This window comes from Ceratosolen solmsi, unplaced genomic scaffold, assembly GCF_000503995.2.
Source record: "Ceratosolen solmsi marchali unplaced genomic scaffold, CerSol_1.0 scaffold35, whole genome shotgun sequence".
In the NCBI taxonomy this organism is placed as follows: Eukaryota; Metazoa; Arthropoda; class Insecta; order Hymenoptera; family Agaonidae; genus Ceratosolen; species Ceratosolen solmsi.
The window spans coordinates 8,435,479-8,461,468 of NW_011948423.1; the positions used below are offsets into that span (position 1 = coordinate 8,435,479).

The 25,990-nt window shown below is 35.3% G+C and overlaps 1 protein-coding gene across 2 annotated transcripts in view; it reads right to left on the reverse strand.

Moving 5' to 3' along the window:
- Positions 1-1,363: 1,363 nt before the first annotated feature.
- The window catches only part of LOC105362340 (muscle-specific protein 20), a 38,809-nt gene continuing 14,182 nt past the window's right edge, over positions 1,364-25,990 (reverse strand). For both annotated transcript variants that reach the window (XM_011499764.1, XM_011499765.1), the window contains exons 2-5: positions 22,470-22,551; positions 8,760-8,889; positions 2,210-2,330; positions 1,364-1,638 (exon numbers count right to left, since the gene is read on the reverse strand). In XM_011499764.1, coding sequence (XP_011498066.1) covers positions 1,447-1,638; positions 2,210-2,330; positions 8,760-8,889; positions 22,470-22,551 — 525 coding nt within the window. In that variant the 3' untranslated portion in view covers positions 1,364-1,446. The remainder of the gene's footprint in view (positions 1,639-2,209; positions 2,331-8,759; positions 8,890-22,469; positions 22,552-25,990) is intronic.

The window sequence follows — 25,990 nt, forward strand, 5'->3', positions numbered from 1 at the left end:
AAGACTTGTGAGACATAAAGTTAAATTTTTATAAATAAACCTTAAATTATTTTTGTTTAATTTTTTTTAACGCGTAAATGATTTATTTAAATAAGATTTCAAATAATTATTGCATATAATTGAAAATTTTTTCTTTACTTGGAATTGAAATTTTAATTTTTTTTTTCTACTATCTCAATTACATTCGTACTATATAATATACGCATACAACTATCTCAAATAATTTTTTTAATAATTATGATTATTATCTATATTAGTAATTAATTAAAAATTAACCAAAAATATATTTTTATAATTTTAAAAAATAATTTTAAACATTTCTTTTATATTAAATATAATAAACAATGTCGAACAAATCAAAGAAATTTAAACTTACAATAATAGTTCGCTTATATCCAATAAAAAATCGATTCAATTTCTGGTTTTACTATCAATTACCATCTTAAATAAATAAAATTTTCTTTACATAAACTATTTCTGTTAATTATACAGTATTATATATCATATTTAATATTAATTTCAACGTCGTAAGGTTTAAAAATAATTTGACGGCTGTCTATATAATATAGCTTTATATTTCTATTTACATTTTATTTCACTAACAAGTTTTTTTCTATATTAATTTATTCACATCATACTATCTAGAATATATAAAAGTATTAAATACAATTAATTTAAAATAAATTTAAATTCGTCTTTAAAAGAAAAATTATCAATTTTCTGGTTTATACTGTTTGCATATTGAATGAATAGATTATTGTTTTAATGTTGCAATATTGTAATAGATATTCGTAGAGAAAATTTTATTTTCAATTTATCTCATCGGTTTTTATTTATTTAACTTAACATTTGTATTTTTATTGATAATAAACAAGAAAATATATATTTACGATGTGCATAAATTGGACACAATTATAACAAAATATACTAGATACAATAGCTAATGTTATAATTAGTATTATAGGAATTTATAGGAAGTAGTAAAGAAATACTTTTCAGCATATTTTAATTGTGTTAAATTTTGCTTTTATTTATATTATATAATTTATATTTGCACACGTTTAAAATTGACTTTATTTCATTTTACAATGATTAAACATTAAATATATTTCATCAAATATAATTTATTAAATCTTTTTTTCCTCTTTTGAATATTTAAACAACTGATAGTTTCCAATTCGTATTAATCATTAGAGTTTTTGTAACTAATTATTTATATAAGCACAATTGCCTAATAACCTTTATATGTACTGCAATATTTGCTTTTATATTTAAAGAAAAATGCGAATAAACTTGAATCATTTTGTCGAAATTTGTACCTACGTTGATTTATAAATATATATATATATATATATATATATATATATAGAGAGAGAGAGAGAGAGAGAGAGTAAAAATAATAAAATTAAACGAAATATTGATAAATGTCATGTGATTAGGAAGAAATCACTTTCCGAATATGATTTTCCGGGAAGCCCCGAAGCTCTGTCCAGATTGCGTAGCACCTTTGTTGCTACCTGCTTGAAGTCCAATCATACCTTCACCAGCTCGTAGCTGCTCATTCGTAAAGTATCTCTTATGTTCCTCGGAAGGTCTTGGACCAAGCCATGGTCCTTGCCATTCGGGATGTCTGTATGTCTATAAAAACAACATTGGAAGTATTACTTTTTCATTTCTTTCATTATTTAACGGTTCATCTTATTCATCTATTATGAAAAAAAAAAAAAAAAAACACATTTACCATGATTATTGTTTATTTTTAGTCCAATATTCCATAGCCTTGTAAATATTAATATCTTAGACATTCGTCGACTTTATTTTGTATTTAACAAAGTCTCGGACATGCATATATTTGAACGGAACATAAAAATCATGAAAAAAAATAAATAAAGAAATAAAACATCAATGACTACAAGAAGAAAAGCGACTGATTATTTTGACACAATATATACAGGATAATTATTTTTTCAAACGTAAATAGCATTTAGAATTTTAACGATCGTTTAGAAATTTTATTATATTAACACGTGTATTATATTAACATTATGTGTTCACTAAACAGTTAAAAACATGCTGATTTGACATATAAATATTCCGTAGAATTATATATCTTTGATATATCTTTATGCTTACACATTGGTTCTAACTAAGACTTATTAAGATTGAGATAAAAAATTAAAATTTTACTAATTGTAAAAGTAAATATTACCGTGCGACCGATAGCGAAAATTGTGTTCGTGACTTGTGCGATGTTTTTACGTTCAATTAAGTCAACAGCTTGAAAGAGATCAACATCTGGAACTCCGTAAATAGTACAAGCTCTCTGAAATCTATAAAACAAAAAAAAAAAAGAAAGAAAGAAAAAATGAATATAATGAAATAGGGGTGGGTAATAAAAAAAAAAGTTCATACCCAAAAAAAATTAGTCGTTTATGTATGTAATTTTGTTTCAAACAGACCTTGATAGATCACATTGATTATGAAATTAATTATTTTCACATTAATGCAATTTACTCTTTTATCTCGCATAGAGATCTCTATGTATTCAAGCCTCTCATATATTTTATCCTACGGCGAAGAGAATCACAATCAAAAACTTTGAGTGAACACTTTCGTCAAAGCTGTTGACTATAGAATATCCGGGAAGAGTTTGAGAAAAAAGCACTGGCGAGTGTCCCCCGGAGGGATCAGGCGCTTCAAGAGAAGGAGTTTCACGAGGCAATTAGTACGTTTCATGTTTACTCGCAATCGCCTGATAGGTATCCGGATAGTTGCTAATTAAGCAAACAAGAGGAGCGAGGCCTTGAGCATTATCGTGGCTCTTATGTGCTCCGAATAGCACGAACCAAGGGCTAAATGAGCGAGTGGGAGTAATGAAAAAGGGGTATGCTGGGGTGACGAAAGGAACGAGAGTCGGCAGCGCCGAACCGTAAATTACAAAGACCGGAAACAAAGGAGAACGCGGAGAGGAGGTCGGGAAGGTGGTTTGAGCTCCTTCGCCGACCTGTTAGCCGTGTTCGGGCGCTCGCTTAGTCGAGTCTTTCCATTGTCTTGGCGTTAATCAGCGAGGGCTACTAATTAACGCGGTCGCGACTCCGCGAAACTATTCGCACAAATGAAGCGGCGAGTGTGCCGCGACAACAGGAGCGCAGAATACCCGAAGCGTCAGTCTCCGGATCTTGTCCGGAAGAGGGAGATTATTGGAGAGTAATTAACAAAGCTTAAAGGGTAGTTCGCGACAGCGTTCTTGATAGCACTTCTATACATATGCATATATATAGTGTTTGTAAGAGAGAGAGAGAGAGAGAGAGAGAGAGAGAGAGAGAGAGAGAAGTACCGCAAAGAAAAAGGAGAAATGAGAATGATTGAGCGAAGGAGGGTGAGACGAGAGAGGCAGATAAAAATATGCCTATATATGGATACCTACAATATATATACATAAAACTCATTCAATCTTGCCTGGAAGGCGACTACCAACCAACACGCTCCTGTCTGGGCCTTTAACCCTATTCCCGACGATTCACCCTTCCCCCGTGAATTTTCTCAGAATAAAGACTAATTTAATTCTATGCAATTTATCTACCAACTTGCCTCCAAGACTTTTTTTGCCCAAAATTATAATAGGATGTAATCCCTTCTGCCAGGAGTTTCAGTTTAGCTTTTTCTCATAAATATGAAAATATTTGTAATACTCGTTATGCTTTATTACAATGATTAATAATTATGACAATTATGATTATTCTCAAATTGAGTACTTAAGTATAAATTGTATAAATACATGATCAGGTAAGTTGTTCGGATTATGTTTAAAATCTATACATAATAGCGAATGGCTTATTTTTATTTATTCCTGATAATAATTATATAAAATTCTAAATTAGTTATTAAAAATTAAAGGATTTAACTAAATTTTAGTGTAATAAAAACATTTAAAGCCCGAAATCTTTGGGATGTAGCTTTTAGTATAAAAAGTCTTATCTTTCAACTAATAATGTTAGATGGATATAGAGATTTAAAAAAATGTCTTCAAACGCAAACTCACATGTAAAATTTTTTATCGAAATATTTATTACTGTTGATAAATGTTTATATATATATATATATATATATATATTGTTTGTAGTTTATATTTTTGCAGTTGATTTTTTTGTAAAAAATTTTTTTAAAGAAAAGAATCAATCCCATTTAATACCTATAAACATACACATATATTCAGATTATGACTTAAAACTATATAATATGATTATAAGTATAATTTTAATATATTCAGTATAAATGAATAATCTGTTTCGAACGTTCGGACTACTAAATTCAATTTAAATTTTTTGTATTATTTATCCATAGGTTTGTAAATTTACATTCATATAATGTCTAAAATATATATCATTTAATGAAAAATTTAAACCGAAAATTAATAAAAATACACATAAATCAATTATTTCATTCTGATATCATATAGTTTCAACGAATTACATAAATATACTTTGGAATTAAGCTTCGAATATGTAGAAAATTAGAATGTAATATTCTTTTATAAATCTACCTAAAGGCTCTTTTTGTTTTAATGTTAATGTTTTAATTAGTTCGAACCATAATTTGTTTGATTAATTTTTCTTATTTAATATAACAAAAAGGTTATAAATACATGTGTTGTGCGTGCGTACGTATGCATGTGAATATAAACTTAAGATTAATGAGTAAATTTCAAAATTGACTTTATAAAATAAATTTTCTCATTAAATTCAAACCAAATTTATTAATGTGTGTTTATACTTTGGCGGTACACAACTTTACTAATATTTAACTCGACTAATGTGATAAAAGCAGATTTTAAGAGAATAACTGAATTTTCTTAACAACTTATCTCGTATAATTTTTCTTCTATTTACAAAATGTATTAATATTACGTTTTTTATAGAATGAATCTGAAAACCGCAGTTATTACAAATTCAATATAATCGACGCAAACATTTATGGACTACACAAAGCAAACATACTTCAATACTTTTATAGTACTTTAGAGTACGAAATCAAGGGAACTATGTACTAATGAAACAATTCAAATTAAGTTTCTTGTTGACACAAGTGATTATACAAACGCGTGTCGTGTATATTGGAAAATGAGTCAACGACGTTAGCGCTTACACGTCAGTTTAGAATATAATCGCATCCTTTTTGTACCTTTTGTCGTCCCTTTTGTATAAATATTCAAGTGCCTACAAATGATACACATACAGAGAAGGGAATGCCAGAAAGCGAATGAAAGCAAAATGAAGAAAGGGAGGAAGGGAGGAAGGGAGGAAGGGTGGAATGGAGGAAGGGAGGAATGATGGAAAGTTGGAAGGGTGGAAGGTTGGAAGAGAGGAAGGGAGGAACGGAATAATGGAAGGAGAGAGATAGTGGATGGGCGACTGGGGGAGGGAGGTAAAGCGACGTCGCAGGTGTCGGAACATAAGCGACTCGCGATGGAATGCGCAAATGGCAGCTCAGGCTTCTGCTCTCCCAATAAGCAGCGCGTCTACCGCATATGAGCACCAAACAGCGCGTACGTGCGTGCGCGCGACTTCGTAGTCGCCTACCCAAGGTCACTGGTGATTGAGCACTGCGCAACTGCGCCGCCACTAACAACCCAATCTTCGTTCGAAAACGAAAAAGACAAAAGAAAACTCTAGCATTAATCCATAGTCAACCTTTTTTTACAACTATCTTCTTTCATTTTACATAAGATATAGAAAGTGCGTGGCATTTACATAGCAGACTGTCATGCTAGCCATGAACCGGGAGCCGAACGGCTGTTACTACTTGAAACGTAATTGTCATCTGTATCCTGAAATCTGCTGTACTTATAAGTATTTGCCTAAATCCTTAATGATAAATGTCTCATATTTTATGAGCTCTTAAGGTATATTGTGGCATTTGTTTGCTCATTTACACTATGTTAAGATAACTTATTCATTTTCTGTGTAAATTGACCAAGCAGATCGAGCATTCTATTCTAACAATTAGTATTTTTATGTACCACTCGATTATCTCTCGCACTAACGATCGGTTTGCTAAGTGTGAAAAATTAATAGCACAGACACGTGACTCTTTGAAATACATAGGTAACGAGGCCGTAGTTGGGAACGGGAAGCCCGCGTTTTAGGTTTAGAGGGAAGTACGGAACGACTTGGAGGTGATTATGAAAACGAATGAGCGAATCTGCGCGAGAAGGCGTGAATGGTGCTAAAACGCAAATCGCGCGTCTTCTATCCCGCAAGCGCACTGTCAGGATGCGCGTAGCCCGAGTCAGGCCAGTGCTCACTGCTCCACCGGACACCAGAGCATCATGAGTTTCGCAAAGGTCATGTGTGTAATACGCGTCGCGTTTCTCTCTCTATCTCTCTCTCTCTCTCTCTCTCTTCTCGCGAGGTTCGCGGCGCGTGCGTGCGCGAATCGCCACGACTTCCTTCACCTTCATGATGTTCGCGTAGAAAGGGAGTAGTGCGGAGTGGCCGCGCTGCGCATCGTTCGCCCCACTACCTCCGCGAAGCGGCTCCGGAGCGCGCCGCGGGCTCCTCGTCTCTGTCTTGTCGCTTTGTCTCGGAGCTCGCCATCTTCCTCGTGCAGCTCTCTTAAAATTCAAAAAGCTCGAGGAGCCACAGCGACATGCGCACTCGCCGCCCCGCCCGGGACTCCGGGGCCCCCGATCGAGCGCCGGTCCCCGGCTGCGCGCGCAACGGCCACTTGCAAAAAGCTCCACGGCCCCGATTTGCAACGCGCTCTGGAAAATTTTGCGAAAATTGTTTATACGCAGTCAGGAAATAGGATGGAGGAGGAGGTGGCCCGATGTTTATAACAAACGTTACATTTTTGCGCGCCCGCCGCTGCCGTCGTCGCCGCCGTCGCTCCACCGCCGCCGCTGCAGGCGGAATTTTAATCGCACGCACGCGCATATCTCCTCGTTACAAGCTATGCGCGAGCTTCAAGCCCGGGCTCGCTGTAATTTACAGGAGACGGCTTTGGCTATCTCGGCCCAAGACCAGCGAGCGACCCTTGCCACCTTTTTACCGCCCGCAGAAAATCTTTAAGATCGGCCTTGCTCGGGCGAGCCTCTCCTCTGTCACGGTCGCATGTGCGACTACACCAAGCGCCACGTATAGTACACTTTCAGCGCTTGATCGGTAAATGTAGTTTGTCTCCGATAAGCGATTAATATTACCTCCTACAATGCAAATGTTTCATCAGGGTCGTAGCACAGTGTTAAAAGCAGTTAATCATAACGTGTATCTCGATTTCGGATGCGGATCTCCTCCTCCTCCTCCTCCTCCTTCCCGCGCCACCAATCCGCCCCGCCCTGCCCCACCTCGCCGCCGCTAGCATTCAGATGAACGCGGTTTTATTACTCATTACTTAAGCTCTTTTTTTCCAGCGATTACGACTACGTTTTTGTAACTAATATTTATCAGCTTTCGATGCCGCGCCTCGAAAATCCATCATCGTACAATCGACGTCTTACGCTTTATCTTATTAAATTATAAAATGCCTCTATTCCATGCAATAGATATGACATTTTATGTTATTCTAGCTTAATAACAATAATCGCTCAATTTTCATTGACTAGTTCTTTGAGATATTGTATAATAATGTTTAATAATTTTTTTCGTAAAACAGTATCAGTGGTAATCGAGCTTTGAAATTGTTTCGATAAAGTGGCATATGTATATTATAGCTGAGATGATTGTCATTAATAAAATAATAACATAAAATAAAGCAAAAGCTTTGTTGAAAGTTTTGTAAAAAAAATTAATTTTTTGTTTTATTAATAAACTTTTCGTAATTAGTAAGCGTAAATTTGAAAGTAATATTTACAAATTATAATTATATCAATTGTATTATTATAATTTAACTATGTTTTAATCTACTTGATTTGGTCATAATGCAGATGTATACGACTTACATTTTTCATTTTTATTTTTCTTCATTTTTACCATTTTCTTCATTTTACTTTCATTTTTAGCCAAACGCTGTTGTAAATAAAACGAGTAATTCCAAAATACAATAACAAAAATATTAAGATATGTAATATATAGATATTAAAATATGTAGTAAGAATTGAATAAGTCAATTCGACTAAGCTAATAAAGAACTAATAATATTTACTTAACTGCCCATGAAAACAATCAAATGATTTAATATTAAATTCTATATAATATTTAGAAAACTGATTATTAGAAAAATCATAATCATAAGCTATTTAAGATTTTTCAACATTACAAAGTATCGGCATAGAACGATAAAATATATATTTTAATGTTTTTCCGGATTAAATAACTAAATACAGATGTGTAATAATTTATTATAAAATCTTAAAATTATACTCTTGGTGCCCAATAAATAGATCATAATTTTTAATAAAAAAATTTAAAAACATATAAATATAAACTATTTGGAATTAAAATATGTTTAAATTAATATTTGCCAATGGAATAACAGTAATTTAGTCATTTTCTTTCATTATTATTATTATTATTATTATTGTTGTTGTTGTTGTTATTATTATTATTATTATTATTATTATTATTATTATTGTTATAATTATGAGATAAAAATTTATACGAAATAATAATATTAGCTCCAATATTTAATTAAATATTTAATCTTTACTCTTTGTACGTAGCTTTCTATTTGTTTCTCTCAGAGACAAGCGCGTGTGCTATAAATGCATACGTAATAATATTAAAAGTATATGCAGGTGTAATGATAATAATATTACTTACTGATTAAGGTTGTCCATCATCTTGTAGTCACCGCCGGATGTATTGATTTTAGGAATAATGCCCGGCTGCAATTTGTTCATTAACATACATAGTATGACACCGTCTCTTAAAGCATCTTCATAGTTCACCCCTGAAAATAATGTTATGATAGTTCTTAACTTTACGCGTTATAAGCCTTTCAATACAAGACCTTTCGAATATCATTATTTTTTTTGCTTTTAAATAATATATACTAATTACAATTGATACTATTGGTATTATATCAGTTAAATAATAACAAGCGATTTGACAATAATTAGAATAGTGTAGAATGGAGAATATTCTTGGTAGAGATATCTTACGTAGAGTTCACATTTTCCGAATTGAATAAAAAATGGTGGTGAACATTTAAAATCATATTATTTACCATTAATTTTATACGTGTATTACAATTTGCTCTTTCTCGCGTACTTTAAGCATAGATAATATTGGAAATTTATTTTTAAATTTAATATCTATTAATTCAATTTACAAACTAATACCCATTCAAACGTAAAAATAAATTGAAAAGAATTTTTAGAAAAATTTTGATATTATGATTATCAATAATAAGCACATAATTGAATGGCAGTATTGTCAACGAAAAAAAAACAGCTAATGATAAATTTAGATTGTTAATAATTTATTTAATATTCTATATCTTTCAATCGTGCGTTGCTACGCTGATATTCCAGCAAAATTCCGTGGTTTCTGAAAATTATGAGAGTTAAATTGTTTGGAAGTGCGAAACCCTCTTACTTTTCGAAGATAAGAGAACTTTTCAAAGTTCGTAAAGACTAAGCAGTTGTATTACTACAAAATTTCACGATCTATTATTTCATAAGCTATGATTAAAGTAAAAAAACTTTTATAGAATTATTACTTCATTGTATTTCGTTCCATAAAAAATTACGCACTAAATATTCACCGAACGAAGGCTAATATAATAAATACATTATACTCGAATATATGAAAGCATTCAAAGTGATATCCACATGTTGCTTGAAAATCATAAGTAATTAGATTAAATATGATACATTTCCATTTAAAGACAAAATTACTAAGCAAGTGTAAAAATGTTTCAGCGTTAAATATACATAAAGTCAAATGCGTAAGGCAAGGGTCGTAATGAGAGCAGGGGGACTCCATCCGCATTTCGGTCATAACGCTCGTGAATATTCATTCACCCCCTCGCGAATCCATAACCATTCGGCTTCACAGCGTCGATCCAATATCGACTCCCGCCCCACCGCAACCCCCTATCAACCTTTTTCCATGGCGAAGGCTCCGCCCGCTAGTTACCCGCCCCCTCCCCCCGTAACAACCCCCTCTACAGCATTTCATCCCTCTCTCTCTCTCTCTCTCTCTCTCTCTCTCACTCACTCTCACTCACTCACTCACACTCTCTTTCTCTCTTCTCGTCAACCACTCCGCCGCCGCCCCACCCCCCGTCCCGTGTAACGACGCGAGCGCTCAATTCACGGCATCATCGCGCTCTCTTGGTGCGCCACACGGGTTTTTTGCCCGCGAGCCAGGGGGCCAAGGGTCGCCCTCAACCACCAGCGCGCGCTTATGGCACCCCGCTATGCCAAGAGGCTCGCCAAGGGGGCATCGCATTTTTTGCGCTGCTCCCCAAGGACTCGGGGGTCCACTCCGCGGCGAAGGAGGCAACGCGAGGAGGAAGCAAAGGAGTCGTCCCAAGACGGGAGCCGAAGGAGCCAGTCCAGGCGATGCCGCGAGACGCTGCTCGGAAGACGAGACGCATCTCGAGCTCCCAGGCCGCCAGCAGAGTACAGGAGCTCGATGCGGCCTCCATATTTTTTCCGCGAGCGCCGCGAGATAATCGACGCCGCTTTCTTTCGCGCCGGTCACACGCGCGGCGGCGGACACTGGATACGCGATTCCGGGGCATCAGGCGCCTATGCGGGCACCTCGTATACGCGCGACCGAATGGGATTTATTATATTTACCGTCGCGGTCGAGACTCCGGCAGTCTGGTGGGACTCGGATATCGGGGCTGCCAGTGGGGTTCGATTCCCAACCGCGGCTTTACATCCTCCAAAGGAAAATAATGGAGTCGCCACCCTCTAAGTACGAGAGGAATAATTATTATCCATCGAGCATTTATTTATATTTCCAAATCAAGCTAAACCAATACGATTAATGTTTATGTTTTTTAATATGTCGCTCGCTGTGCCGAGGATTGTTGGCTTAAATGACGGCCTAAACGGATATTTCATTCGCGTGTAGTTTAATCTTTATTTTATTAATTTGAGCTCGAACGATGCTCCACGCGATTATTCGATTTTATAGCTCGGAAGGTATTTTAGTGCAAAATTTGAATTTTTGCCTGTGCAAGTATGCGCGCCTTTTTGCAAAGCAGAATGATTATGGAACGTGTTTGTCGATACTATTTTGTTGAAAAGCAACAGCCTGTAAATGCATAAAGATGAAAATTTGAACGTATTATTTATTTGATATTATATATATATATATATATTAAAGGAAGTTTGTGCATTCAATTAAATGAAAAATTTATACTGAGAGAGGGGCGAGAGAGAGAGAGAGAGCGAATCAGATATATACGTATGCATATATTTTCGTTGTCGTGATTGTGACATTTGCTAGACTTGAATAAAATGAATAGCATCCTCATTCACATCATTAAATACAAAATTCATTTGTAGATGACTATTTTATTCAAATTTTCTTTATTTACTCATTTATAAATTAATAATTAGTTCATTATAAAAATTAAAAAATAATTGGTGCAATTTTACCTAGCAATTGTATGCTGTCTTAGTGGTAGTAGCAGTAGCAGTAGTGTAGTAATAGTAGTAGCAGCAGAAAATGAAAAATAAAAATTGTCTTGAAGATGGATGTCTCGTTTTAATCAATATTTGTTAAAAATCAAACTCTAAAGTCGTCCGTAATGAGAGAAAAAGTCGCGCGATCTGGGTCGAAGAAACGAGGTTGATTAATGTAATTGACGATATTGCCGATAGCTGGATCAGACTACATGCATCGACACACGGCCGTTTTGCTGTTTTCTCGACCAAATTCGCTTTGAGTATGAATATAAATCAGCTGGAGTTCGTCCCCAGATATTGGATGGAAGGAGGACCGCTACTCGTAACATCAACAATATTCCCGAGTCAGCTGCTTGGCTCGGAGATATCTATCTCCGATGTCCGGGTGATGGTCGCGCGGCAATAGCAACGGACGTAACCAGCAGTCGACAAAGAAATGGGAGATGCGCCAAGGGTTAGAATTAATGGGCGCTTCCCGCAATTTCGGGAGCCAAAGCAACACGCTCGCTAGGGCCAATTGCTCGCAGGACTGGCAGCCTGATCCTGCAAGGACGCGACATCACGTGGTCTTCGCCTCGACGATTGCTCGGCCTCCGCTCACGGCCACTGGGCGCCAGCTGCTCCATCTGCTCGCCTGGTAAAAAACTGGTCGCGCGCCTGGATTCTCGATTGACGGGCCATTGACAGCCGATTGAGCCGCGACGGACTAGTTTCGCCCCCGGATCATAGTAATTCCGATCAACTATTTCGCGTCTAGGAGACCAGGAGGCGCGGGCCTCGCACGGCCGAATTACACGCGGGAGGCATCGCCAAGAGCATTGACTAGGAAGGAGCACAGCTTCTCCCCATAGAAGCTCCGCAACGGCTGATGCAGACTTATCCCTAGGGACTCCCCCAGTCTCCTCACTTACCAGGGCCCCAGAAGGCGGCGAAAACGCGTCGTGAAATTTTAGAAAAATTCCATTGTGATCTGTAAAAGTGTTTGGCTCGATTACCAGGCTAATAGGACCGCGTTACCGAGCTCGTCGAGCTTAGCGGCGCTCATCCTGCTCGCCTGTTGCCGCCATCGACTCGCCTTTTTTAATCGACTATTCAGGAAGCAGCAACGTGCTGGCGGCGGATCGAGGTGCGCCCTCCGCGGGGACTTGCGGACTCGCGGCTTTGATACGTCCCTGATAGTTTCGGGCCTCCGTGAGATGTCGTAAACGCAAAGAGGTGACGGGAAATCGATAGTCCGTCTTCGGAGATTCCTCCGCGCCGCGCTACTCGACTACCCCCCACCCCTCCCCCGCCCCAAAGCCGAATGTCGCGGTCGCGAACCCCCTCCCCACAAACTCCTTATCGCAGTCGCGAGATTGCGTGGACAACGCCTTCTTATTATAACTGGCGCTGTACTTCGACCGCGACCCCGGCGCCGCCCCGCCTTATGCGGACACTCCCCTGCGGCGGCCGTGCATCCATAAAGGTATCATAAGGCATCGATGAGGGACTTCGATTTGTTCGGGCGTTTCTTTCGAACCCGATCGGTCATATGCTAGCCGGATATTTTTCAGACGCTGGACGTATCGTGTCGGTGCTCGAGCCGCGCGCGCAGCCGCGTATACGCGCTTTATCTCTCCTGACTCATTGCGGAAAAATGGATAAGCGGAAAAAAAGCGCCGCTCGGTCGCGCCTGTGTGCCAGCCCATAGGTAGCACACGTATCACGAAAGATGCCCCCGTGTGTGCGTTGACACATCGACGCAGAATCGAACAACCCGATGAATATGATTTCCTGCTACGGTGACACGTCGTCGCGGCGATGAGCTCAGACGTATCGGCGCTCTGTCGCCGCAGCTAGCTACTTTCTCCGACGTTAATCTCATAATTATTATTATTTTCGTTTTGTTTTTTTAATTTGCCGCTTATTTTTTGTTTGTTTTTCGTTTTTTTTTTTTGTTTTTTTTTTTTTTTTGTATTTTGTTTTGGTTAATTGTTCTTTGTTGTTTTGTGGGTTTTGATTATTTTTTATTTGTATTTTGATTACTTTGGATCTTATTTTGATTCCTACGGTAACGGTCTTCGGCAGATGGCCACCAGACGCTTTACGTACTTGGCTACCTCGCTCGCTTTACCAATCGACTCGTGTAAGCGTCGAGTTGGCTTTTCAGTTTGTCCAAAAATATACTTTTAATCGGCTAATATTATTAATAATTTCCTTTTTGCCCGTATATTTATTTGCTAATGGCCATACTTTATTCGTATCGACGCTAATGAGCAATTTGACCGTATCTCTTTCTAGCCACTCAATCGATCTCTTTTCTGAAGGAAAAAAAATTTGCATTTCTCAACTGAAGATGACACGCTAAACTTGTCGAAACTATTTTTTCACTTTATTTCATTAGTCTATATATTTATTTATCAATGTTTCATTGTATTTATAATTTATTATCAATATTTAAAATGTTTATTCATCTGCCTGTGAGTCTATCTGCTTATCTAACTATCTATCATTTGTACATTATAATAATAATAGCCGTAATAATCTTTCGTGTCTATTAAGTTACGTATAAAATTAATTTTCTAGAAATTTCCCTTTAAAAAAACCTCGATATTAATTTCAATATTGCAACATTTATTAGTTTTCCGGCCAATCAAGCATTTCAATTAATCAACGAAAATTAATGAATCGCGCCACTAGGCAGGCCTACCTATTATTACGTCACAATTAACCGCTCGAACAATTTTTACGCCGTCCGCCGTGTCCTTTTAATGAGGAAATAAACACCCACCGCGTCTACCCTCGGATATGAAGCTGAAGGAGTGACGTGGGAGGGCGCGTGCGCCAGCTTAACGTATCGATTAAACGTCAACTGTCCGTCATAAAGACGTCAAAGGCAAGATTTTCACCAGGACAACATCCTGCGCTCGAATTTACGATCTCCGAGGTGCGCAACAGGTGCCACGAGATATATCGAGCCCCCATCCCCTCCCCGCCATTTCAACGCCAAGCGCACGTGAATTCTCAAAGTCCCGCCTCGCGCTACCTCGTTTCTACTGCGCATGTATGCACAATACGCATGACTCTAGTTCATGGGAGACCATGGATTCGTGAATGGCAACTTAAATTTACATCCATCCCACGTACATAAACATTAATCATCGTCCGTTTGGCATTTTTAGATTACGAAAACAATAATTTCTTACACTCAATGACATCGAAGTAAACGAAATATTTATAAATTTTGACTTTCTATTTGATCTGTGAAACAATGTGAATTTTATTTAATTTCACATTTATTCCTGCATTTCAATAATTTTAATGCCTTAATAAATATAAATATACAAAATGCATAATGAAAATTACGAGCTATCTTGTAATAAACAATATTTTCACCGCTCCCCTCACTTTATTTGTGTTTTATTCGCGCGACTAAATATAACTGAGCAAAATGTTTACCTTGGATAAAGAATGGTTGTTGACTAAAGCAGAGCAAGCCTTTAACATTTTAAATGTTCATGTTGTTTAAAATGCTTTCTTCTTCAAATACGAAAACTAGCTTATATCATTCAATTTTAGAAACTATCACAGCACAGTTTAACTAATAAAAATAATACTTATTACTATTTTCATCTTACGTAGTAATGAATTTTCATCTTCCATAGTTATGAAAAGAATACAAAAAATAAACAAATAAATAAATGAATAAATAAAATTGACAAAAAAAAAAAAAAAAAAAAAAAAAAAAAAAAAAAAGAAAATGGAACATAAGCTGCTACTTTTTTTTGGTTTTGTTTTGTTTTTTTGTTCCTTTACATTTTCTTAATGTTATAACGCTTAATTTATTACACTTCTATGTGTCGGCTACTGAAATTGCGTGAAACAAAACAGACAGAGCGCGGATTATATATTGCATGCTCGTAAAGTAGTTTGTCAAAATGACTATAACATTTGTGTACACGAAACGGAAGCCATATAATAAAGCCGACAGGAGAGTAAATTTATTGTAAAAAGATAAGCGTGTAATGCACGACAGTTATGAGCCAAGCGCTTCGTAATGCTGTTGTAAGCGTTGGTGTTTAAAAAGTGCGGCGGTTGCGACTGCGCGAAACCATGTGGGCTTAGCACGAGGGAGAAGAATGAACCTGTTGCGTCAGCTCGTAAATCTGCCTCGGGGCTGTAATCCTGGTAGACTTGTCTCGGACTGACGTCGTTGACGAACGTTTGACAGGCATCGAGGATTCCGACACTCGTCTCCCGTCAATACCATCGCTTTGTCATAGTCCCGATTGGAAATCCTTTGACTGCCCCTCTACTTGTAACGTTTCTTACGACAAAACCGCGGCTGAAAATGGGGTTGCTCGGAGAAGGGATTGACCGTGTGCGGGGTCGTAAATCCACAGCCGAGCTTTGCTTTCCTAATACATTGGAGCTTCCGTGACGGCGCCTGACGAACCACTTTCGATATCAACGTAAGCTTGGAAATGGCGGTACAGCGTCAACGCCCAATCATCGCTATTACTCTCTTTGAGCTTTCGAGTTTAAAATCGCTCCAACGCAAATTGTTCATAACCAATTTAATTTTATGTTCGTAATTTCTATATTCGTTAGATCTAATTTTGTTGAATTCGATAATGTCTACCGCAAAATGACAAATTATATGGCAGATGCTTCTATGATAACCAGTGGAATGAAATCGAGTCGAAAATTAGCTGTTTGGCTGTTGTACGTAATTTTGAAAAATTGATCAATATAACAAGTCAATTTATGTTTAAACTGTTATCACGAAAACTTCTCTGTTATTATCATAATACATTGCCAAATGCATAATAAATAACATTTAACACTATACTCGAAATTCTTTGTTTCGGACGAAATCAGTACTTACTTATCTATAATTTCAAATCTGTTATTTATTTTATTTATCAAAGCCCAAGTACATGCTTTAAAGCAAATGATAAAAATAATTTAATGTCTCGAATGGAATACTAGTACCTTACATTCGAATAAAATTCAAATTTTATATATTAATAACATTATGCGTGTAGCATCATTTTATGTTTTAGAAAATTGAATATATGAGATGAAAAATATTTTTCAATTTTATTTGGCAGCGAAACTTATTAAAGCAAATCTAACTAAACTTTATTTACTATTACCACGTTTTTATGATATATGAATGCAATTTAAAATCTATTTTATCGTTAGTACACTATTTTCTGATTATTTATACTTATTTAAAAATAAACACTCTTTAAAGAATTTTCTCGTCTAACTTAATCGTTTTTCATAATAACAATAAATTAATTTTCAATTCATCTCTTATTCTTCATTTATTCCAAATCAATGTTATCGCTTGCCAATCGATCTCTTGTTATTTATTATTTTATTTATTTGGTCTGATCTTATTATTAAATATTATTTTTAAAAATAAGGAAATTTAAAACCGGAGCTGTTCTATTGTGTCATTGTTTGACGATGCGATCATTATTATTCTACTTTCCTTTCTTATAAACAGACAGTTTCTATTAATAGAAATAACTACACATTCCTTCAACTATTTATAATAAAAGTAGTGCAACAAATTTCTAATCAATCGAATATGTTAAAAAAATGTATGTACACCATGTATGTATAAACGAATAATATACATAATATTTCAATCTATGTTGCAACACTTTTCTGTAACTTAAAAGAATAAAAAAAATATCTAATAATAAAAAAGTTTTTATGGTAATATTTAAACCTATAATGTTCGAATAATAATGAGATAATTTCACGGTAAAAACATAATTATAATTTTATATATTTTTAACACTACATTATATATTATTAAATCTGATATAAAAAATTATAAATTAATACGTATTAGAATATCGGATTGCGTTATAATGCAAATCAGTGGCTTTTAAAGGATTAAAAGGATTCGATATTAATTAAGTAATAAATATTAATATGCTCTAATAAAAATTTGTTTGTAAAATATATATTCTATAATGCCGTGCTGGAAATATCCTAGGATTAATGTCATAATTCGTAATAATTAATGTCATAATCGATGTTAAGACAAAGATTTAGTCATTATGCAAATAATCAGAATAAAAATTGACTATTTCACATTATTTAAAGACCGTTTACTCTAATGTATTTCGCAAAATTTTATATTTGGATTTATGACTTGACACCAGAGAGAGGACGAATTAACCAATTGACAATAAATATTCATAAAATGGTAAAATTGACATAATTCATCGCTTAGTTGTTGCATTTCCAGTCGTCAAATTAATTTCTATTCATACAACTACCGTTAATTATATTCCTGTCGTTCCCAATCTCGACAAATATAAAATATTATATATAAAATATAGAATATAAAAGCATTCAAACAATATAATGCGCTTAGACAAGTGGAAGAGCAGCGCGCAGCAGGCTAAATTTCTGACAAAATAACCAACTCCAAATCATCCCCAATTAATTTCACATCGAACATTATTCTTATCATCGGAGTGCCCCTATCAAGCTGTGACCGCGACTTCAATTTCCAATCATTCACCATTCCGATCTACAACGGCAACACCCATCGACTATCTCGAAGTACTAGAGTAAGACGGTTAGCTCTCCGCCCCAAAGCGCGGAAAAAGTCTTGGCTGTGCGCGCGCAGGGTCGCGGTCCGGCGCCATAAATCCCTCAAACGTCTGCTGTTGCCCTGGTGTGCCGGAGCATCTCGCGCCTTCGTGACAGACAGATGATTGACGTCCGGGCGATGCTGACACCTGTCTCGCGTAGGTCGGAGGTTGGGGTTATATCGCGAGATACCGAGTAGAGCTGTATGCGGTCCTGGTAACGAGGCGTCCCCGCGACGTCGTATGATGGACGCGTGACGGCTAATCGATGAAGTCTCCGGGACCGACAAGCCAGACACCCTGGAGACTTCCGATTGTGACTCCTCGCGGCTACTTGTCATTCGCGCTCCATCGGACAAAGATCGTGCCTGGCATGCCTCGCAAGCTCTCGCGACCAGGCTTCCATGCCCGCAGGGCTTTATTCCGGTAGACTTCTGTCCTTGCAAGCTCGGCCTTTCGAGGCTCGAGTTAAAAGGGGCCAGTAACATCAAAAGCCCGGTTTATCCGGCTCGCAGCCAATGCTGCTGGTCTTAGCTGGGGAGCTTGCGAACAAAGCTCTATTCGGCCTAGACGAGGGGTACCCAAGACGCCTCCTAGTCGCAGGAACAGGGTAACAGGAGCACCGTGTCGTCCTCCAGAGCTTTTTTCTTATTCTCTTCTAATCGCTCTCCGCTTTTTCCGATAGCCCGTCGCCAGTGTCGCTCAACTGCCCTCACCCGGAAAAGTAGTTCACTTTTTGCAGGTGCATGAGCGCCTACTTGCATTGATCAGAACTTTATTTCGACTGCGTCTTAGATACCCAGATAAGAAGTACGTATCGTTTACTTAGTAAAGTAACTTTGCAACTTTGCAACTCGGCAGTTGCACGGCACCAACCAATTAATTATAGCATCAATCGAAATTCAACTTTACAGACATTCAATACCAAATCAAATAAACTAAAGAACGTTACCTTTCACGCACACGCGCGCGCGCGCACACACACACACACACACACACACACACACACACACACACACGATGCACTCCTTGCACAATATAAGGCGTGCATTTCTGAGGCGGAGGTGCGATCGCTTGAGTTTCGGACAGGGAGGAGAGACCATGATAAGGGGTATGATAGAGTTTGGCGCCGGTGTGTCTCCCGACAGGTGTGCCCACGATCCGCCAACACCAGGCGCTTACTTCGCGACGAGAGCTTTCCGGCTGCCGAAGCGCTCCTCCCACGGTAGCCACCCCCGTTGGCAGTGGGGGTGGCCTCGCCGTTTGGCCACCTCCATCGCGTCCTCAAGCCCACCAGGCTGCCAGTGAGGAGCTGGAGGCTCGTCCCCGGCTGGCGTTCGACGATAGAAGCTTCCATGCCTCTTTCCATCCCTCTCCCACTGGCTGAGCTTCCGCCTCGGGGGGCCTGTGCCAATTGGCCGGGGATGCACTTGTCACTGCCCTTGCAACTCGAGCTGTCACACGCGTCGATCACTAAGACCAGTAGTACGAGCTAGTTTGCGTCTGGCCGGTAAATCTCGTGCGCGTCTCCACGAGATTCGCGTGCCCCTTGCGTTTCATCATAACATCATGACGTGCTTCGATGCCGATGAAATCATCTAGCTAATTTGTACGAAGTACTATTTTAATCTGCTCGATTTTCAATATGACATAAAAAGAGAATCGATACTATAGATATTTGCAAAATGCTTATGTATACAAGAAAATTAAATATCTTATTCAATGTTCAAAGTACAATAAAAATATATTTTGCTAAATATGTTAATAATTACATACGTGTGTGTGCGTGCGTGCGCGCGCGCGCGTGTGTATTCGTGCGCATGTACCGTGGGATAACATTTATTTGAAGTGGCTAGACAGAAATTTCATATCATAATAGCAAGGCTAGACTACTAAATAAATACGACAAATGTCTATTTTATGAATCAATTATGATATTTTAACTAATATAGACCCAGGCATGAAATCTGTTATATTCTATCTGATCTTTTAATAATTTGCTATAATAAATTACTGATTTAACTGTATTACTAATAACTTATGAGTATGAGTATTTTTTTCTACTATCACACTCAAACAATAAAAATCTATGTAATTTTCACTCAAATAAATAGTTAAGATACATATCGATTATTCTTTTTAAAATTACTAGTATTATTATATATAGTAACTAGTATTACTATATTATTCTAATAATATTGCAGAAATCTTTATTTGCATATCAATTAAATGTTCATATTATTGTAAAATGAATATTAAATTAAAACATCCTATGATTGTATCCTGTTAACATATATATTTAATATAATATTTATAATTTAAATACATATTAATTAAATTAATAAAAAATTATTAAATATTTATACTTTTATGGAGGCATGTTGCAGGAATAGCCATTAACAATCATTTATAGATAACGAAGTAAGTGCATTATTTTTAGTTGATGACTGCCTTTTTGTTTTCCCGAGCAAAATAAAATTGCTTGTTTTTCTATTATGCAATATAAGTTAATTCGAAATCAAATAAACATGAAATAAAATTTAAATTATGTTGAAAATAAGTTTTTAAAACCAACAATTCAATTTCATAATTAGATATAAATTATGCATGTGCAATACGTACTTTAATCAATATTAGGAAGAAAATTATTTGAAATTGTAGTATATGTTGGATATAAATTTTATATTTCAATCATAATTAATGAAATTTTAAGTAATATTAGCAGAATCGTTTTCTTAAAACTACTTTTTTTTAAATCATTTTTTACAATTCTTATTAATATTTGTTGCGCAAATAAAAATATAAATATTGAGATGTTAATAATTTTATTCAATTCCAACATTATTATTAAATATCTAGTAGTAAATAAGAAATTAAATTATTATTATTAACTATTTGTTAATTATCGTTCTTTTCTTCAAATTTTGAATATTTATAAAGTATGTATATTTAGATGCAGATGCAGTCATATGATGAGATAAAAATACGGGTAAACAACTTACTATATGATATTATAAAAATGAAACGAAACTTTTAGAAACGAATGAAGTTAATTAGCTGTAATTATAGAAAATTTTTAAGAATGCATCTTATTTATATTGAATTGTAATTGATGTGAAAACAAAAGCCAGCTCTATGTAAATATGTAAATTTACGTTTATTGTCTTTACGAAAAGAAAGATTCTGTATTAGTAATAATGTAATAACTAATATTTAAACATGAAACATAATAATAATATTTTTACAAACTTCTGATCAATCATTAAATCAACGAATCAATCAACCCCACTGATACGACTAGGAGAATACGAATCCAATTATTTTCTTCCATCATCACTTTATTTGGTTCGGTTCAGGTACATTCAGTTACCAGTGTAATGTAATAATACAAAATAAATACTAATCGTCTGTCGCATCATGAAAGCCTTGGGCGAGGCTCTAATGGGGGGACTCACAATTTACAATTGCGTCGATGCCCGGCGTATTTCCCTCATCAGGGTTACATGCACGCCACAGGGGGTTATTTGAACACGCTAGACATCGTGGCGCTCATCTCGACGTCGTCGAGGGGTGACTTTCGCTTGCCCAACGTGACGTAACGAAGCGCGCCTTTTGCCAGGGGAACAGGAGTCATAAGAGGACATTGAGACTACCCCCTGGCGTCGTTCTCTCTTATCATAATATGAGACGCGCGTGACGTTAATTACTGACCTACCCAAGGAATTTAACCTTTTCGACGTCACGCGCCCCGACGCCGGTATCCGGACACTATGTAATATAGGGAGGCCGTACATCCCTTATTCATTCGCCCCCGCCATCGATTATAGAGTATCGTGGGTGTTTGGCGCTCTTAAAAATGCTTGCAGACCTCTGCCACCTTGGTTGATCAGGAATCTATGGGCATCTATAGCGCGACGCCACTCTCAAACTTAAAGTTCCAACATGGTTTGGCCGGGCACCTTGAGGAGAAGGGGACCCATGCTCGCTATGACAAATTTCAATGTATTGCTTTGATTCAAAGGCTCTTTAGTGACAATAAACGCGAGAAAGAGTCACGCTTCCGTGTACTCGAAGGAGACAAGTCTGGACTTGCAACCCTGCGCCGCCTCCGATGAACAGGGTCTCATATGAATAGTGCGTGCTTTCGATGTTGGGGTTCGATAGCATACCACCACCTCTCCCCCTCGAGGGGGGTACCTATCGAGGGTTGCTGTGGAGGATCGATACAGCAGTCGGTAGGTAGGGTAGTGTAGCATTGCTGTTGCTTTCGATTAACTTACCCGGCGGGAATTTGTAGCCAATCACGTGTTCAATCCATTGTTGAGCCTCGGTTTCTTGTTCCGGTTCACGCTTTCCAGCAACCTGCAAAAAAAAAAAAAAAAAGAATTTGGTCTCGTAAAATATTTTGTGAAATTAAGTTCAACTAGAGCCGTGGTTAAGCAATAGTAGCCGTGCCACTATTTTCACAATTAATCGCCACCAAATTTCAGTCAATTCAATGTTCAATCTATACAAATTATATGCAAATATTTCCTTTTATATCCTAAATTAATAATATGCCTCTTATGTGAATATAGTATTTTATAAAGAGCAAAAAATAGAAACATAAATCAGCTGTAATAATGGATATAAAAATTTATAATTACATTTCAAAAAAAAAAAAAAAAAAAAAACAGGCATCATCAAGCATTAAAACCTACGTGTTAATTAATACAACTTTATAATAAATTGTAAAATAAGAGATACATTTTTATTTTTAAAACTTTGTAATCCATTGTCTTTTAATACAAAAAATTAATACGTAAATAATTTATATACACTTATTACAACTTGTCGGCTGATAACATAATTTGATAATCAAACATAAAAAAATATACATATGTATCACGTATACAAGTTCTAAGGTACCACCAATTATTCAAAGATACCCTTTATACAATTAAATAAAATAATCAATATATTATATAACCCAAGGAATAATTTTTTTTGGTCGGTCGGTTCTTTATTTTAATGATTGATTTATTAAAATGAATTATGATACGAATCCTACTCCACTAATTAATAAAAAAATATTTTTATAAATGATAATATAATTTTTTATACCTATTTATAAGTTTCATTATACAATAACTTTATTATTACTAATTTCTTAATGCCTTAATAAATTTGACTCTAACGTTCAAAAAACGAGGGTTAAAAACTAAAAAAATATTTATAATAATCCTGATCCCATTTATATATTATATATAATAACATATGTATTTATAGTTTTATATTTTCATTTGAATCGGTTCGTGATTGTTTAATTTTTAAATATAATTAAAATTAAAACATTATTTTAGAAATTAACTCAAGGCCACCACACAACAAACTTAGTAAAAATTTGTAAACAACCAAGTAAAAATTTCTGTTCTTTTTTTTGACTCATACAAAAATTTATTTATTTTAACTTGATTTGCAGTTTCCGCAGAAACTTTCAAAAATTGCCTTAGCCGATGATATTTCACATCGTCATGGCGGGGTATTGGTAAAAGTTTTCAACTAGCAATAATCGCACCTCGGTATTCCCTCATTGGTTACGATATCGCCACTGCGCAAAGCTAAATATTTACTCACAGCACACATATTAATAGTCATGAAATGCCATTCCTCATTCGAATAGAGAAAATAAGGAATCCACATAGCGGTTCATAAGTCAACTATCGATAACGCAGTCGGTAAACCGCGAACTTCAAAATCTAATCTCTTTATTCAAAAGTATTTTATTTTCTTTTTTTTCTTTTTTATAATAAATATAAAAAAAAAAATAATTTTTTACAATTATAAATTTGTACAAAGTTCATTATTATTCATATTAAAAATATCATTATTACAGTATCATTTCATAAATGCATGAAATGTTTTTTGTGGACTACATTAAATGTAGATTAATTAGTATTCTAAGGACATTAAAAATTGATAATATAGTTTTGTAAATTATATTATAAAAAATAATTTAATATACTTGTGCAACGTACGTTACACCGTCCTTCCGCAATTGATCATAAACTTGGAAACACGATGATTGACGAAATCTATAATTATCTGTCGCATCACGTTTGAAAATGGCTTCTATCCAAGAATTACGATACTTTCAAAGCATATCGGCGTTTTTATTTGGCGTATATCCATTAATTTTTTATTTTCTTTCTTCCTCCTCCCTCTCTTTATTCCCTCTATTCTACTCACTCCCTATCTCTCTTTCATTTATTATAATTTTCATTTTCTCTTCACCTCATAGTACGCACATTTATCAGTTTTTATAAAAATGTCAAATACTCCCTTATTTATTCAATCCCTAGCTGTAAATGTGTACAAATTTACCACTCGCAAGATGACATACTCCCAATAGTAATGTAATGTCTTCGCTTAACTTCTATTTTCATTCAGTAAATCTTTTTTGCACATTGGTCTTCTGGCAGACTTCTCATAAAAACGGCCAATTACATGTTTAGGTACTTACCGATATTTGTATACACAAATCTGCTCCATTATAATTTTTTAAAATTTTCATACTATTTTCGTCATCTACTTTATTTTCTTTAACTATGAAGAAAAACAATTTTTTCATAAAATTAATTTTTATGTATTGTCATTAAACAATATATTCAGGTACAAAATGAAATTAGTCCGAAAATAAATTTTGATAAACGATATGAATGGTTCATATTAATTTTTTCACGTGAGATTAATTATTATATGCATTATTTTAAATTATAAACAATTGAAAATAATTGAAATGATTTCAAATTACACTTTGTACGTTCTATATTTAATATCTATGTAATAAATAAGTTTTACATAATGAATTTAAATGGTATTAAGTTTTATTTAATTAATACCAATAATAAGTTTTATATAAATAATTAAAATGCAGAATATGAAATTTTAACCAATAATTTATAATTTGTAAAATTAAAAATTTCATATATATATAAATTGTTAAACAAATGATTAAAAGCAAATAATTTAGTTTAATTATTTAACTGATTAATACCAATTATGATAGTATTAACGATACGGTAATATTAATCCAACTGAAAAACATCTCTCAACTATGCACTGAAAATTGTGATTGAATATTGGTATATTCATAGTGGACATTCATAATGAATTCAATAAGATAGCTTATTTATCATATTTTAATAATTAATGTACAATACTAATAACTTTCAATAAATTTTAAGTTTTTTAAAAAATAAAAAAAATAAACGTTTATTGTTACTTCAACATTATCGACTTATATTAAATATATTTTTGTTTAATATGCATTAAATACTCATCCTAGATCTATGATTGCAAACCTATATATTCAGTTAATGGTACTGTACTATAATAAACACAAATATTATAATAGTCTTTATAAATATTAAAATTTTTACATTTTTAAAAATTAAATCAAAAGATTAAAGAAAAAAAACTTGTTTTATATTTTTATGATCAACAGGGGAATAGGTTGAAAAAAGTCGATTATGAAAATAAGAACGTCTTCTTTATGGACATGTGTCTGTATACGTGTGGTATATATACATATATATTTATATCTATAGGGAGGAGAGAAAGAGGGAGAGAGAGAGAGAGAGAGAGAGAGAGAGAGAGAGAGAGAGAGAGAGAGAGAGAGAGAGAGAGAGAGAGAGAGGAAGTGAGTGAGAGAGTACGGAACCAAGTGAGGGTGTGAGAACTAATGGGCAAGGAGCCAAAAAGGTTCTGGTTCTAGAAGATCGGTAGAATGAACCTAAGGAGGGGAGAATGCCATATAGCG